We start from the raw sequence: 16,509 nt of genomic DNA, 5'->3' as shown, positions 1-16,509 counted from the left end.
TACCCTCTCGATTTCGAACCCAACATTGAGTTGATTATGGTGAAAAACGGATGTTGAACGAGCCGAAAATTAAAGAGAAAATAACACCAAACGCTTAGATGAAGGCAACGACATTAAAATACTTAACTAAATATTTTGAAGTAATTTTCAATGGCTTCCCACGATATACCCTCATTGCATGGTCTATTTCAGTGCTCCTTTGCCTTAGTGAGAATGTTGGAGATGAATTCTAGTAGGGGCATGTAATTTAGCCCGCGACGCATGGTCAATAGTGGTGCATTGATGCCCGTGGCGCCCCCTTCACAGCAGTGCTCCAAGCCCGCGTCGCATGCTCTATTGCGGGGTTGTTGAGGCCACGTCGCCTGCTCCAAATCAGTGCAAGGAAGCCCGCATCGCCTGCTCACTTTGATGCTTAAGTTTTTGGACAACATCCAACTCCTACATGGTTAAAGATTGGCTAACTATATATACATATATTGTACACTTTATCATATCACTTTTGGACGTCTTTGGACTGGAGAGGATATATCTTTTTGATTTTTTTAATAGATTATAACATGTATTCAATTATGTTATTACAATTATGTCGATTAGCAGCTAACTGCCCCCTTTCTGAGGTTAATGTCAAGATCATGACTACTTTCGTTTTGAATTAAGTTTGTTGAATTGCTTATCATTATGTGGTTGCTTATTTACCCTTGTTATAACTATTTTAAGGATTCATGGCTCTTAGAATATATTCATTGTCGACCTTGTGATCTCGGAAGGGTAATAGGAAGATAGAACGTGGGGTAGAAAGAACAAGGTTCTTATTCTTTTATAAATTAAGGAATTTGAATTAGCATCTAGGACAGGGATGTACCTAGAGGTCTTGTTTGGTTCACATGTAGGATGATAGCTTCATGAACTTAATTGATTATTACAGCTCCGTTCAATGATGTGGTTGTAATGTCCAAGTTAGGTAGGCGATTAGAGGTCGGAAGACCATAATCATGTGATAAACCCTCGGAATAAATAGCAAAGATAAGCAATCTAACGAATGAAGTTAATTACGTAGTATGATAGGTCATAAGCCTTAACCCTGGATCTCTATCCACTGATTGTCGAAAGTCATTACTTTTCCGCATTAGTTTAGTTTACAATTCTTAAACTTTATTGTTTACTTTTCCTCAATCGTTAAACTAGAATTTGATAGTTGGTTAACACAAGTCCTTGTGGGATCGATATTCGGCTTTTTATAAGGCCACCATATTACTTGATAGACCACGTACACTTGCGTGTGCACTTGGGCGCAACACTAAAGCTTCAATTAGGGTTAAAAAAATAAAAGAGTTCCTTTGTGAGAATTAAAAATTAGGTATTCTCTTTTATTATTATTTTCACATAAGCGAACACTACAAAATTTTGAATAACTCTTTGATTTGATTGAAGAAATAGATCTTTTGTGGTGTGTCACCATCACTTTTTTTTTTTTTTACTTTTTTTATGACTCGCACTTTATGTAGCATTTAAAAAACTTATATAATTAATCAAATTTATCAAAATAGTTAAAAATTTGCAAATTCATTAAACAGTCATTTAAGGATAAAATGGACTAAAAATATCATGTCATGAGGACTATCAAAATTAAAAATCCTCTCTTATTATACATATATATATATATATATATATGATTCTTTACGAGGCAAAGTACAAATAATAATAGTAGTAAACACTAAAATTAAAAAGGAAGTAAGCAAAAATTCATTTATGTCAATTTATGTGACACTATTCAAATTTAAAGAGAAAACTTTTTAACTAATGAATTTAAATGTAAAATTTTATTTTTTAAAAAATATTTGAAAATTACACAATTTATAATAACCAACCGTTCATCATATCTAAAGGATACAAACAAGGAATTACAATAAAGAGTTTGACTTTAAAAGTTAAAATATCCCATCTAGATTAAATTAGGATGGAGAGAGATGGTAACGGCGCGACGGAGCATGAAATGCCTAATGCCACGGAAGGAGGCTAGTCAAATCAAATGTGGAACTTTTAGGTTTGGGAGGGACAGTGCTATTTATTACAAATGGCACTTTACATGAAAGCTTCACTAGTGATTGCTAACCATCCACGTCCCTTGCTTTTGGGGGTGCCTTTATTTCCACTCCTCTATAGTCTATATAGACAAACTCAAAATACAACACTTAACCTTACAAATATATACAAAATTTTGCAAAGAGCAAGGGACACAGCTCTTAAAAGGTCTTTCCTATACTGTTTTTATGATTTCGTTTTAATTTTGTGTCCTGTTGTTTTAATTTTGGACATTGTGCATACATTAACATTTTCTTTTAGCTGGTAAATGAATAATTTAATTTTGAGTATGCACATCTAGACACTTTAACTTATTTTTACTATATCGGTTGAATACTTCGAGTTTTAAAATGATTATCTAAAAATCTCTAAAATTTATGTGTCCGACGTTAGCATTGGATGTCCGATCCACAAGACACCGTAAAGACAAGTCGGAGTGTTTAGCTGTTAGTTAGGTTCAAATTGAGGTGTCCAAAAACACACCCTCAAATTTGAAATATTTACTTATCGACTGAATTAGTGAAGTTCGAATGATTGCTTATCATGCCTTATTTATCTTATTTTCGTTTGTAGTCTATCATGAACAGAACGTCTCATTTTTAATGTGACAATTCTATTTTAACGTCACAATGTTCAAAAATATATTTTATTTTTATATACGTTTAATTAAACTAAGACACTAATAAGCGTTTGAACAGGAATAAAGTGACTTTTTTTTTTTTTTAAATATCTATAGTTAAAGTTAAAGTTAGAATCGCAAATACATGTTCGATGGGGCCCTTAAAAGTAAGACGAAGGGATATATTAGACTATACATCCCTGCTTTGCATAAAAATCTCAATCATTGTTTTTCCTTTTTGAATCATTTGCACTGTGACAGATATCATGAATACTGCTATTATTGCCAAGTCCTCTGGAGTGAGGAAAGGTGCATGGACTGAGGAAGAAGATTTTCTATTGAGAAAATGTATTCAGAATTATGGAGAAGGAAAGTGGCATCTTGTTCCCATTAGAGCTGGTAATATTTTAATATAATAATTTAGAGCTAAATTTAACATTTAAATTTTATAAGTTCGATTTTTAAAATTCTTAGTATCATGTTCATTATATATTTAAAATTATAGGTTCAACAGACCTATTATTTATTACATTTTTAACGTCTTTATATATAAATTTATACCTCACAACTCACGTCTGAAGTATCGAATTCAAATGGTCGGGGCGAAGTATGGTTTTGAGTTATTGTATAAATTTTAGCATTCCATTAGGTAAGAGTATCTGAGCAGAGGGTCTTCTAGAAACATTTTCTTTATCAGATAAGGTAGGGATAAAGTTTGCATACACTCTACATAGACCTCATTTGTAGATTATACTGGATATATTGTTGTTATCATTAGATAAGAGTATATGCATATAGCATCTGATATATACCCTTATGTGTATATGCAAATATATGCAGGTCTGAATAGATGCAGAAAGAGCTGTAGATTGAGGTGGCTGAATTATCTAAGGCCGCATATAAAGAGAGGTGACTTTGGTTGGGATGAAATAGATCTCATTTTGAGACTTCATAAGCTTCTAGGCAACAGGCAAGTTCATGTTCAAACACTTTGATTGATGGCCATAAGTCCATAACATTTCGTACTGCTCTTCTGAGTCCAACCCAAAAATCTGTTTAACCTATTTCACTTCGCAAAATGCTTTTTCCAACTTCTTATCTTAATTAATGTGTCGTTTTACTTTTCTTTTAAATTCGTTTTAAAAGTAATTGTCACCCTTTTTATTAGTTTTAATAAGATGCAGTAAGTTGTCTTTGATGTCATCTTCTTTTGGTTTAGATGGTCACTTATTGCTGGGAGATTGCCGGGAAGAACAGCAAACGATGTGAAAAACTACTGGAACTCACACCTACAAAAGAAGCTAATAACTGCTCCTCATCGACAAGAGAAAAAGTACAATACTGCCCTCAAGATCACCACAAAAAACGTACTAAGACCTCGCCCTCGGACCTTCTCATCAAGTGCAAAGAATAATATTTCTTGGTGCACCAACAAAAGTACTGTTATCACAAACACACTAGACAAAGACGAACGCGACAAAGAAATAGGACTAAATATTTGTCAGAAGCTCACAAGTGAAACGTCGTCGACTATAGATGATGGAGTTCAATGGTGGACAAGTTTACTGGAAAATTGCAAGGAAATTGAGGAAGATGTGGCTGCAGTTGGGATCTTTGAGGAAAAAAATAAGTTGGTACCAAGTTTGTTGCATGATGAGATTAATTCACTAACCATGCAACAAGGACAAAGTGATGGTTGGGATGACTTTTCTGCTGATATTGACCTATGGAATCTACTTAATTAGTTTCATCAATCTCCATTAATGACATATAATTAATAGTATTGAAGAGCAGTACTTGTACTGGGGTTACATCTAATATAATTCTGTTCGTACTATCCCAAGTACAAGTAGGGTCTATCACTATTTTCATATTAAGAGTTTTAAGTTATTCCACGCATCTTCAATGTAAGAACTCTTTTCCTGTCACTTTTTTATATTATAATAGTATGCAAGGGTTATAAATTATATGTTTTCACGTGTTAATTTATATGACATTTTTGTTTTTTGGAATCAATTTTTATACCAATAATATTTATTGGAAAGATTATGGTATATGTCTAGGGGGGTGAAAATATTTACGCTATATGCCCAATAAAGTTTATATTTTGTGTATAACCACTCTTTATATACTATAATACATATTTATACAAGGTTTACATTATAAATTAACTTTTTCTTAGATACAATATTATATATGCTAGACTAGGTGGCATAGTTCTTTGTGTTGGGCTTTTAAAATTTTCCCTTAATCAAAATTCAGTAAGTAAATAAAATGAATTATGGTTCAGAAATTACGAGGCCGTTAGGTTGAAAGTTGTCATGCAACTAAAATGGTTGAGTAACACTAGCTTTATCGAAAGTAATTGCTTATAAATGATTATGACTTTATGAAATGATTTTGTGATCAATTATTATACTATACATAGAAACTAAATTAATCAAGTCTACGTTAGGCCTTGGAAAGAATAAAACATGTGTCATAATTCGCATATTAGGCTGTTCAATCTTTCCTACTAACCATTCAAAGATAGGATGATGGTAAGTTTTACCTAAGGTTGGTTGAAATAGCTCTAAGATTTTGAAATTATTTAAATATTTTTTAGAGTCACTTATTAGGATTTATTTATTTGCACTTAACAAAATATGAATTTGGGTGGTCGAACCTTTCTGTCATTACTAGAGCAGCATGACCCGTGTCAGCATGGCCCAACATTAGGTACATAAGTTAAAATGTCAATTCGAATTATGAATTATAAAACATGAATACACAAAATTAACATATGTAAAAATTATCTTAAACAAACTTATTAGATTGTTAATTACAAGTTATAACAAAACTTATCAATAATTACTAGACTAAAGAAATAATTACAAGCTATAGCAATTTTTTTTGAAAAATCTATTTTAATTAAATATTCGAAAATCAATTATCTAATATTTATTATTTATATTATTTTCTTATTTTTAGTATTTAACATTTATCACTCTTAATTAAAGCTTTGGATAATTATGACAAGTTATATTACTGATATCAATGTATTTTTTTAATTTTAATAATTGAATATTAAAGTTGTTCACAATTTAAGGAGTCATATATGGTAAAAATATTTTTTTAAAGTTAAGAATTGATATTTTACTTTTTTATTAACTTTAATAATTAACTTAACTTAACTTTAATATTTTTTACTTACTTTTTATATATGTCAAAAACAACAGTCTTCATGCTGATAATTAGTATTGTGTCTTGTGAGACATTTTTCTTTTTAATCTATCACAAATAGCTTTACTTTTTTTGAAATTATCTAACACTATGTTCACGTTTTATTTTTAATATTAATAGGTGTTGAGCTACAAAAATTACTAAGTTTTTTTTAAAGTTAAAATTGAAATTGTGTTTGATCATAAATATAAATTGAGGTTGTTTTGAATTTTTGTGAGAGAGATAAAAGTAAAAAAAAGTGAAAATAATTTTTTTTTACTTATTTTTATTTTTTAAATATAATTTAAAATTATATTTGAAATTCTCATGATCAAACAACTATTTAAAGTTATATTTAAAATAAAGTGAAAAAGAATTTTTGAAAAAAAAAATCTCATGTTCAAATGGCCACTAAGGAGGTGATGATTTGTTGAGGCGTTGATATAAAAGTTCATTCTTTTACTATGAGAAAAAAATTTGAAAATACACGTGAAACTCTTACGATTGCTCATTCAAAATTACAATTAACGTACTTTAATTTACATATATTTTCTATATGTTGCATATATATATGTTTGAAAATCTTTGCTTTATTCCTTAAACTTAATTTTCAATCAAACATTTTTACCTGACATGAAATGGGCAGTCATAGTATGCTGAGAATATCATTTTTATGTTTCCGCTAAATAAAATTGCTTTCTTAATGATTTTACTTACATCCTATCGTAAAATTCGTCTACTTTATTATGCTAATTCTCTACTTATACCTTAAGTTAGCATAGTGATGAAAAATGAACAGGTTAAAAAATGAACTGAATAAAAATAGGTTGAGTTGCAATCTTTTCATATTAATACGAAAATATGTTCGGTTAAAAATGGTACTAATGCACTTTTATCTTCTAAAGCCAGAAGTAATTTGCTGAAGTTTTACTTTTCAACAAAGGTACCATTGGTAATCATCAGATCAAAAATAAAATATTTTGACGAGTTTTCTTGACAATATTAAAGTAGGTTAAGAAAACTCGTCAAACACCAATATCAATCATGGTTAATACTGATTATTTGTTTATTGCAACGAGAAATTATTTGACATTAAATAATTATCAATTAATTTATTTTTAATATTTGCGGTGATTGTTTTTCATGTAATATCCATTACATACACTAAAAAGGTTATGTAAAATAAAACATAATTTTTCTTATTGATTGTCACATTCATAAAACTTATTCATTACAAATGTGATATATGCGAAACTTCATCGATATCAATTTTAACATCAACTTATTACATTAAGAACTAAAAAAAGAGAGTATTAATTAAGTATGAAATGAGTATATAAACTGATTTCAATGTAATTAATTAAACAATTCATGGATATTGTATTATGTACTATACTAGTTTCATACACTAAAAACAGTTATATAAGAATATGTCATTTGTATGCAGAATCTTATATGCCAAGACAAATAACAGATTGTTCAGTGTTTTCATTAATATCCATTGTCATATATTTTGGTGTCACATACAATAGATATTTAACAAAAAAAATCAACATTACTACTTTTCTGATCTAAATACACCATTACTCCCGGGTGATTCTGGAATCTTTGATTTGTTAAAATCAGTCCGGCTACTACTTTTGCCATCCCTTGATGCCTTGCATAAATTTGATCCTTTATTGAGAATGTATGAATGTCACAATACTTCACAATACTTTCTTATCTTAAAAATCTTTGATTTGTTAATTCTGGAAGAACGAAAAAACTAAGTACAATCCTCCACCACACAAACCAAATAGTAGCTGTTAAATTAAAAAAAAATTAATACTAAAAAAATAGATCCCCGAATTACATATAACTTTAATATCCAATTTAATACACTAAAAATACACAATCGTTTTTACCTGCTTGTGCTTGAACTTTCAATTCAATATGTCTATCATCAGTTATGTTGCGATTGCTTCTACTAGTCCTTTGTACTTTGTTGTTGCATCATACATAATTCCATCAATTCCAAAGTCCCTTGGTATTTCTGTTTAAACAACAATTTTAATTTTCATGCAATTGGTAAACGTCCAAAATTCAACAATGTAACCATAGAGAATTGAAGAAACACAAAAAAATAAATCTTTAAATTCGTTTTGAATGAAAAATATCCATTTTCATAAAAAAAATTTAACAAACCTGACGAATCCCCATCTCTCCATGCCGTATCATGGTTGAATGCAAATTAACAAAATTCATATTTGTTATCAAAAGAAAGACTTGTTTTTGCTTTTCTTTCAAATTATAATCATCAATAATTTGTTGACGATGAAATTACGGTATTTTATTTACTGGCAAAAATTAATCATGTACAAAGAGGAAGGTAGTGTATGAAGATGGAAACTCTTAATGCAAGGATTAAAATAGGAGAAAAAAATAACGGTTAGAGGGATTTGGGGTAGATAAATATCAGTAATTAAGGTTAACTATATTTAAGGAAGGTCAATTGTATATTTATTATATTAAATCTTTATTTTCCTTTTCATTAATTACTTTTTTGTATTTTCAACAAAAAAAAATTATATATTTTTTTTTAATGAAAGTTGCTATAACTTGAAAACTTACAAGTTTTTCTATAACTTGTAATAACTAATCTAATAAGTTTATATAGTTAATTTTTCCATAACATATTAACTACTTGATAATATTTTTTTAAGGAACCAAGTCTCACAAGATAATTATGTATATTTTATTCATATAAACGACAAAATTCAGTGCATTTTTAAGTTTAGATCTTTAATCATATGACAAAGGGTTATCTAGTCATGCATATTACATCACATGTGGGTTCCAATTAATAACCCAAAATTGAATTTTACTCCCCTACTAAGTTGATATAAATATTTTTTGCTTTCATTTTCTCCTTCTCTTTTATTTGTCAACTTGTTCTTTGAAGTTAAATTAAATTAATATTTTAAATTTAAATTTTAAATGTTTCAAAAATTATATAAAAACGAAAACTATATGTTACCATTTTTCATTATAATTTAGGTTATTTGACTTTGAGAACACGATATAACATACTTATGTAGATGTTTTATTGAACTGTGCTTTTATATATGTTCCTTCCATTGAAATGTAGGAGTCATTTGTTAGGGTGTATAAAAATAATTTCGAATAGAATGTATTAGAAATGTCTGCATTAATAATGCTTGTATTAGTAATATTGATATTATTTAACATTATTTCTTATACACGGCTTGATGTGATGTATTGGAACTTGCCTTTTCAACCTTGATATATATATATTTAAACAAAAGTTTTAAAAAATATGAATTGCATATATATATTCTAAGATTCATTTGAGATTTAGCACGGGCTCAATATATGTTATTATTTTGTTTTCATTTATGTGACGCAAAAAAATTTTAGATAATTAATCATATATTTAGTATGTTTTTAGATATTTTAAGTTGTAAACTATTGTAATTTATAATATTTTTTAATGTAATTTTCAAATAATATACGTTACTCTCCTTGTCCAAACTTTTATGGCATTGATAGTCAATTATATTTTTAAAATAATTAAAAATTTTAATTATTGTGATTTATAATTCTTTTCTTCTATTCCAATTTAAACGACACTAATATAATTTTGAGAGTCAATTAAATATTTTATATCTTTTACAATTTTTAAGTTGTTAACTATTGTGATTTATATTATTTTTTACATATTTTTTGAAATATATAACAGATTAAATTATTTTTAAATATTTTTAGTATTTAACTATTGTAATATATAATACTTTTTATGTAATTTTTACATAATATAAGTTACTCTCCTTGTCCAAATTTTTGTGTCATCAATAGTCAATTATATTTTTTAAATAATTTAAATTTTTATATGATTTATAATACTTTTCTATTCCAATTTAAGTGGCACAATGTTTTGATGACCATAATAATTAATTAGGGATGATTTAGTAAAATCACAATTGAAGCAGCGAAACAAACATGTCTTAAATAACTTACAACAACTAACTCAAAGTGATATAGCAAAATTACTGTAAACAAAATACTTATGAAAAAAATTTAAGTGGACTTAATATAAGATATCAAGTTAGTTTAAAACATCAAGAGTTAATTATTATTTTATATATTTTACCTTTTTTATTAAATATTATTAATTTTTTAATACTTAGATGATTTGTAATAATTAATTAGAGGTGATATTTCATAAAATTATGGTTGAAGTAATTGAAGCAGCTATGTTATGAATGTAAATTTTACCTTTTTAATAAAATAGTATTAGTTTTAAATATATAAATAACTTATAATAATTAATTAGGGGTGATATAGTAAAATTACTGTTGAAGCAGACATATTATAAATGTCTATTTTAACTTTTTTAATTAAATATTATTAATTTTTAGTACATAACTGACTTATAATAACTAATTAAGAGTGATATAGTGAAATTACAGATTTAATATTATTAGTTTTTTAATACATAAATGACTTATAATAATTAATTAGGGGTGATATAGTAAAATCACGGTTAAAGTAGCTGAAGTAGACATATCGTAAATGTCTATTTTATTTTTTTAATTAAATATTATTAATTTTTAATAAATAAATAATTATATATAAATGACTTATAATAATTAATTAGGGGTGATATAGTAAAATCACGGTTAAAGCAGCTGAAGCAGACACGTCGTAAATGTCTATTTTATTTTTAATTAAATATTAGTAATTTTTTAATATATAAATAATTTATAATAATTAATTAGGGATGATATAGTAAAATCACGAAGCAAACAACCTGCAGAAGCAGGCATGTCGAAACCTTCTCTTCTATATAATAGAAAAATGTAATTGTTTACGTTAATTCATAAAGTAGCCAAGTAGGATCTATCAATATCCTGATTCTGGAGTTTAAATTTTTACTCCCTCCTTTTTAATTCATGTGACATTCTTTTCTTTTTACTTAGTTTAAAAAAGAATGTCTTCTTAATAATTTAATTATAAAATCATCCTTTTACCCTTAGTAAAATAATATATAGTCACACAAATACATAAAGTTTGTTTTAAACTATAAGTTTTAAAAGTCGTCCATTTTTTTCTAAACACCATGTCAAGTCAAAGAATGTCATGTAGTGTGAAACGGACTACGGAGGAAGTATATGAGTTAAGAGTGTATTAAGCTTGTAAGTTGGTCAAATGACTTATTAAGTATTTTTGGCTTATCTATACATTTTGTAAACACACAAAATACTTATGAGCTAAGTTTATCTATACTGTATTAAAAGTGTGAAAGGACTTAAAAAGTTGTTTGAACTTGTTTTCCTTCATTAAAAGTCAGTCATGACCCGAACCATGGCCCTAGCTGTGACGGGTATCCCAAATCAATGAAGGATGACCCCTTAACATTATATCATATGCATAATCATATCTAAAGTTGCAGAAACAAGACCATATGAAAAGATGTTCAACATGTAAAACAAAATAACACCCATGTCTTAAGAATCAAATCCAAACCATTACCCAACACATGTCTACAAAGCCTCTAACTTTAAGAATTACTCCTAAATGGGGGACATGGCCCTGAATATACCATAAAATCCATAAAACAAAAGAAATACTAGAGACACAAGTGAGAATGACCAAACACCTTTGGAATGATAGAGGGCTCACCGCTTATCACAGCTACCCCACGAGAGTGTACAAATGCCCTAGTGCTGCATAGAATCATGAAAAAGTACCTTTGAACTTACATCATGAAGTGATGTAGCGCCCGAAAATGATTAGTATGACGCGTACTGTCATGCAACCCCTAGAAAGGGATAAAAGATTCTTTTATAAAACCAGTTATAAAACACATATCCATCATCCATAATAATAATAAAGTAAGGGATGGGGATATAATACATAAATCATAACCGTTAGCAATGTAATCCTGAACTATGTAGTTTTTCAACGGCACCTAGTAAGACACAGACTATACTCCCCAACCGGCGGAGCCTCTATTCATGTTTGCCGCAAGTACTGAGATTAGCCTAAAATCATCAATAGACTAGAGCCACCATATTATCCTCATGTTAAAGACACCATTCGTTGTTGAATTAAGTTACAACATTCCTGTGTCGACAAAATATAAATTTCGAGCGTTGGTTAAGATGACTTATTTCTTCTCAGTGAAACTATATAATTCTCTTTAAAGCCTAATAAAAATATTTTTCAGAAATCTTTATTTATGGAGCCTTTCATTAAGGCATTCCCATATTGATATCTTCACACCAAGACTTGCAAGCCATTTATTCCAAATCATTTTTATATAATATTTTAGACTCCCAATTTCATTTTCAAGATTCATAAACATAGCCCCGAAGCATTTTCAAAGAGTCACTAAACATAGCCTCCAAAGGCTTTCATAAAGTCATTTAATCTTTCATTTCATGCAATACATTCTTCAAAAGATGGAATAAACATCAAAATTCTCATCAAAAAATAAGTTTTGAAATGGGTTGTGAGCCATATTTTCATTATGCATAATCTTAAAAGCTATGAATCTATGTGAACAAGTTCACCATTTTCATAGAATACATTAACATCTCAAAACCCTTTAATAATACTTAGAAACCCCATAAAAACATGAAGAAAAATCAATATAAAGTTTTTCACAATAATCTCTTCAATCCTAGTTTCAAAAAATCATTAAAGAACACTTAATTACCAAATAAATTAACACAATATAGCGATACTTAAATTAAGGAGTGTTCAACATGTCTTTTTGATGGAAGGAATTTGAGAAAAGTTTGAATCGTTAACCTTAAAGCTTGAACTCTAGCTTCAAATTGGTATGAAGACCTAGTTGATTGGATTTGTTTCTTTATTTTTAATTACAAATTTGATGAGAAAATTTTGAGAAGAAACAATAATCTTTGGCCCTACTTGAAACTTTATATTGGGAGCTTGGGTTTTTTGAAAGAGAAGAGAAATTAGGGATTTGAGAATAATTCTCATACTTTAGGGTGATTTTTGGGATTAAAAACTAACTGGGGGAGTTGAACAGGGTAAAAGGACCAGTTTACCTTTAATTTAATAAGAGAATAACAAAATTTTATGTCTAGGTAGTGGGGGTTGCGTCGCCAATCGTGCACTTGGACAACATCTTACTAAAACACTCATAACCTTTTACTCCAAACTCAAATTGGCGAACGGTTAGTTGCATTAGAAAGAAGACCCCAAAAGCTTTAATGTGGTAGGTATTGGGCCACTTAACTAATTATATTCTAAGAGTAATGATCATCGAAATTTGTCCCAAGTAAGAACGTCTACTAAAACTCAATCGGTAGAAAAGTTCTCAACCCAAATTCGAGTTAGGAGAGTTGTATGGCTTCAATTCATCTCCAAAGATGTTTGATGTTGGGTGTATTTATGCACTCTAGTGTTACTATTCTAGCTTATTTAGCCTTATTTTGAGAAAAATTTGTGTTCTTAACATGTTAATATTGATATAAATATGCATTTAAGTGTCCAAGGACTTGATTACAATGTTCAAAGTGTTTTCCAAACAAGTTTATACTTAATTGAGTCATTTAGAATTAAATAGAGAAAACTAGTTTTACTAGCTTGAGCTAGTTGCGTGTCTAGTTGATTTTGTTTGATTCTAATGTGTTTAATTTGTTCCCAATGATTTAAATATGTAATTATGAGTGGAATAACTTATTTGTAATATTCAAAGTTTAATTTGAGTAAGTCAAGAGTCGAAACATAAAGTTGAAGATCATTGCGAATTAGCCGAGTCTTAGCTTGTGTTTTGATTCATAGTTATGGATATTGTGTTGGTAAGATCTCTAATTTATGGTGTGTGATTATGTAGGAAGCTGTGTGAGATGAATTCAGTGATATAATGATGATATAAAGTTTGTAAATCCATGGAAAATACACCACAAGACAAGGGATGAAGGATGGGACGATAAAGACTTAACCAAAATTTTGGACGCAACTTCCAGTGTGTGTGTACGATGAGCGTGTGATGCATGCTCCAGTTCAGTGCTCCACTGACTTAGAAAATTTAAAGAGATGCAATTCTATTGGGTGCGCACGATAAGCGTGCGTCGTACCTTTCATTTCGGTGCACTACTACATGCGACACATGCTGTATTCCCACCTCTCCAATATTGGCAAGTTCCACTTACAAAAGGAGTTACCATAAATAACATTATAATATATTTGCCAATTTTGGTAATCTTGGTTAAATATGGGAATATATCTAATTCTGTGCACCTTATTAAATCCCACAAGGATTGGGATTGAAGTAATGTATACACACACGTAACTTGGAAAAAGCTTGGACAATTTTGGAGAAATCTTGATCAATTCTATGACGGTGGAAGTAAGTGGAGATTAAGAAGGAGGCTGCTATACACAATTAGTTTTTATTAATTTTTTTATTAGCTTTTTAATTTTTCATATCATGTATTCAAATATTTGGATCATGATTATGAATATTATCGGCTAAAAACCATCTTTCTGGGGTTAATGCCAAGAACATGGGTATTATTATTTTGGATTAATTTCGTTAGATTTGCTTATCATTATTGGTTGTGTGTTTATTCTTATTTTAATTATTTTATGAATTGAGCACCCGTAAAATACATATATTATTGACTTTTTGATCTCGGGAGAGGTAATAGGGAGATAGAACATGGGAATAAATAAAGTAGGGTTTGTATTCTTTTATAAAATAAGGAATTCAAATTAGCGTCTAGGACAGGGATGTGCTTAGATGCCTTACTTGATTCAAACTTAGGATGATAGCTTTAAAACACTTAATTGGATTATTACATCCCTGCTCAACACTGCAGTTATAATGTCCAAATTAGGTAAACGGTTAGAGGTTGGGAGACCATGATCATGCAATTAACCGAACGAATCAACAACTAATATAAGCAAGTTAATGAATGATATTCAATAACATAGTATGATTATTCGGAGTGCTTTAACACTGGACTTTTACTCCATTGATTGTCCAAGACTTTTAATTTACGCGCTATTTACTTTTCCATAGTTTACAAATTCCAAACTCTTTTTGGTTACATTTGCATCAAATTAATTGTAGAAGTTAAACTAGAATTGAATAGTTATTGGAACAAGTCCCTATGGGATCGATAATTCGGCATTTTTGAAGGCCACTTTACTACTTGATTGACCACGTACACTTGCATGTGCGCTTGGGCGCTGCCAAGTTTCTTGGCGCCCTTGCCAGGGACTTGTAATTTGGCAACTGTTTACTTTAGTTTTAATTTTTGATGGTGTTTTTACGCTTGGTCTTGGTTTTGTTTTTGCAGGAAACAAGTTTTCAAAGTAGTAAGCTGGCAAGGGATCATGACTTGGTTTAACCAAGCTCCAAACCTAAGCAACTTTATTAATAAAGGAGAGAAGCAGTCCTTCTCCCCTAAATTCCACAAATCAAAGAAGACCAAGAGAATCTTTCTCCTATGGCTGAACAACAAGCAGCCCAAAGGATAGTTAGGGAAGTGGCAGTTCCACTTCTGACAAACTTGACTTCCTCAATTCAAAGACTAGTTGCTGGGGGAATTTTGAGTTAAAGAAAAACATGGTGCAACTTCTAATCAGCAGTGAATAGTTTGCAGGGCTTTCACATGATGATCCACAAGTCCACTTGCAGAATTTCATTGAGATTACTGATACATTTATTCTGACTTGTGTGAATATAGATTATGTGAGGCTGACACTGTTTCCCCATTCATTATTGAGGGAAGCTAAAAGGTGGTTGAATGTGGAGCCGGCTAATTCAATCACATCATGGGATGGCTTAGCTAGAAAGTTCCTCATCAGATTCTTTCTATCTAGAAAGACTGTGAGACTTCCCAGTGAGATAGTGAGCTTTAAATAGAAGCCATATGGAAACCTCTATCATGCTTGGGAATATTTTAAGGATCTTCTTTGGGACTGTCCACATCACCAACAGTCCAATGAGGTACTTGCTCATTCTTTTGTAGAAGCACTTGATCACAATACAAAGATTTTGCTAGATTCATCCGCAGGTGGTCAAGCGCTGGAGTTGAATTATGATGAGCTGTACACATTATTAAACTGCATAGCTCAAGGAAATCTAGAATGGTATTCTGATTTGAGGAGCGCTACAAAGAGAATTGCGGGGTATTAGAGGTAGACCAGTTCACTATCTTATCAGCTCAGGTTGCTGCATTTCAAAACATGATTAACACTCAATTTAGCAGCCTAAAATTAGGAGCTACACAGCCTATAACAACAGTCAATATAGTTCAGCAAACTAGTGGTTGGTGTGAGATCTACGAAAATATTGGCTATTCTGCAGCCATGTGTACTTCAAATATGGAATCAGTAATGTATGTAGCCAATGCTCAAAGGCCAAATTATAGTAATGCCTATACATGAAGTGGCAGAATCAGCCGTAGAACACCCAACAATAACAAATTCAGCAACCACAGGCACAAGAGAATCAGTTAACTAGCAACATGAAAGAGATGTTGAAGCAACTTTTATCTAATCAAGCACAATTGACTGTGGACATGAAAAATTTGCAAGCAGCTTAGAGAAGCTTAGAGTTA

General features: G+C 29.9%; 1 protein-coding gene and 1 long non-coding RNA gene across 3 annotated transcripts; one reads left to right on the top strand and one right to left on the bottom strand.

Moving 5' to 3' along the window:
* The first annotated feature begins 2,194 nt into the window (after positions 1–2,194).
* LOC107844888 (transcription factor MYB113-like) lies at positions 2,195–4,684 on the top strand. Its single transcript, NM_001324618.1, is given in 4 exon segments — positions 2,195–2,250; positions 2,963–3,100; positions 3,542–3,671; positions 3,921–4,684. Coding segments are annotated over 3 exon segments (789 nt in total). The 5' UTR covers positions 2,195–2,250; positions 2,963–2,967; the 3' UTR covers positions 4,447–4,684.
* A 2,601-nt stretch (positions 4,685–7,285) lies between these two features.
* On the bottom strand, positions 7,286–13,247 carry LOC124887946. Of its 2 annotated transcripts, XR_007045588.1 has the most exons (4): positions 12,719–13,247; positions 11,585–11,723; positions 7,807–7,934; positions 7,286–7,704 (listed from the first exon to the last, which is right to left on the bottom strand). It is a non-coding gene; the product is annotated as an uncharacterized LOC124887946 (long non-coding RNA). The 2 variants fall into 2 exon arrangements; XR_007045587.1 differs by having other exon boundaries at positions 7,371–7,934; positions 12,719–13,241.
* Positions 13,248–16,509: the final 3,262 nt, after the last annotated feature.

The sequence above is a fragment of the Capsicum annuum genome, chromosome 10, assembly GCF_002878395.1.
Source record: "Capsicum annuum cultivar UCD-10X-F1 chromosome 10, UCD10Xv1.1, whole genome shotgun sequence".
In the NCBI taxonomy this organism is placed as follows: domain Eukaryota; kingdom Viridiplantae; phylum Streptophyta; class Magnoliopsida; order Solanales; family Solanaceae; genus Capsicum; species Capsicum annuum.
Note: the sequence above shows the minus strand (reverse complement) of the source record. Positions and strands in the feature narration are given on the sequence as shown.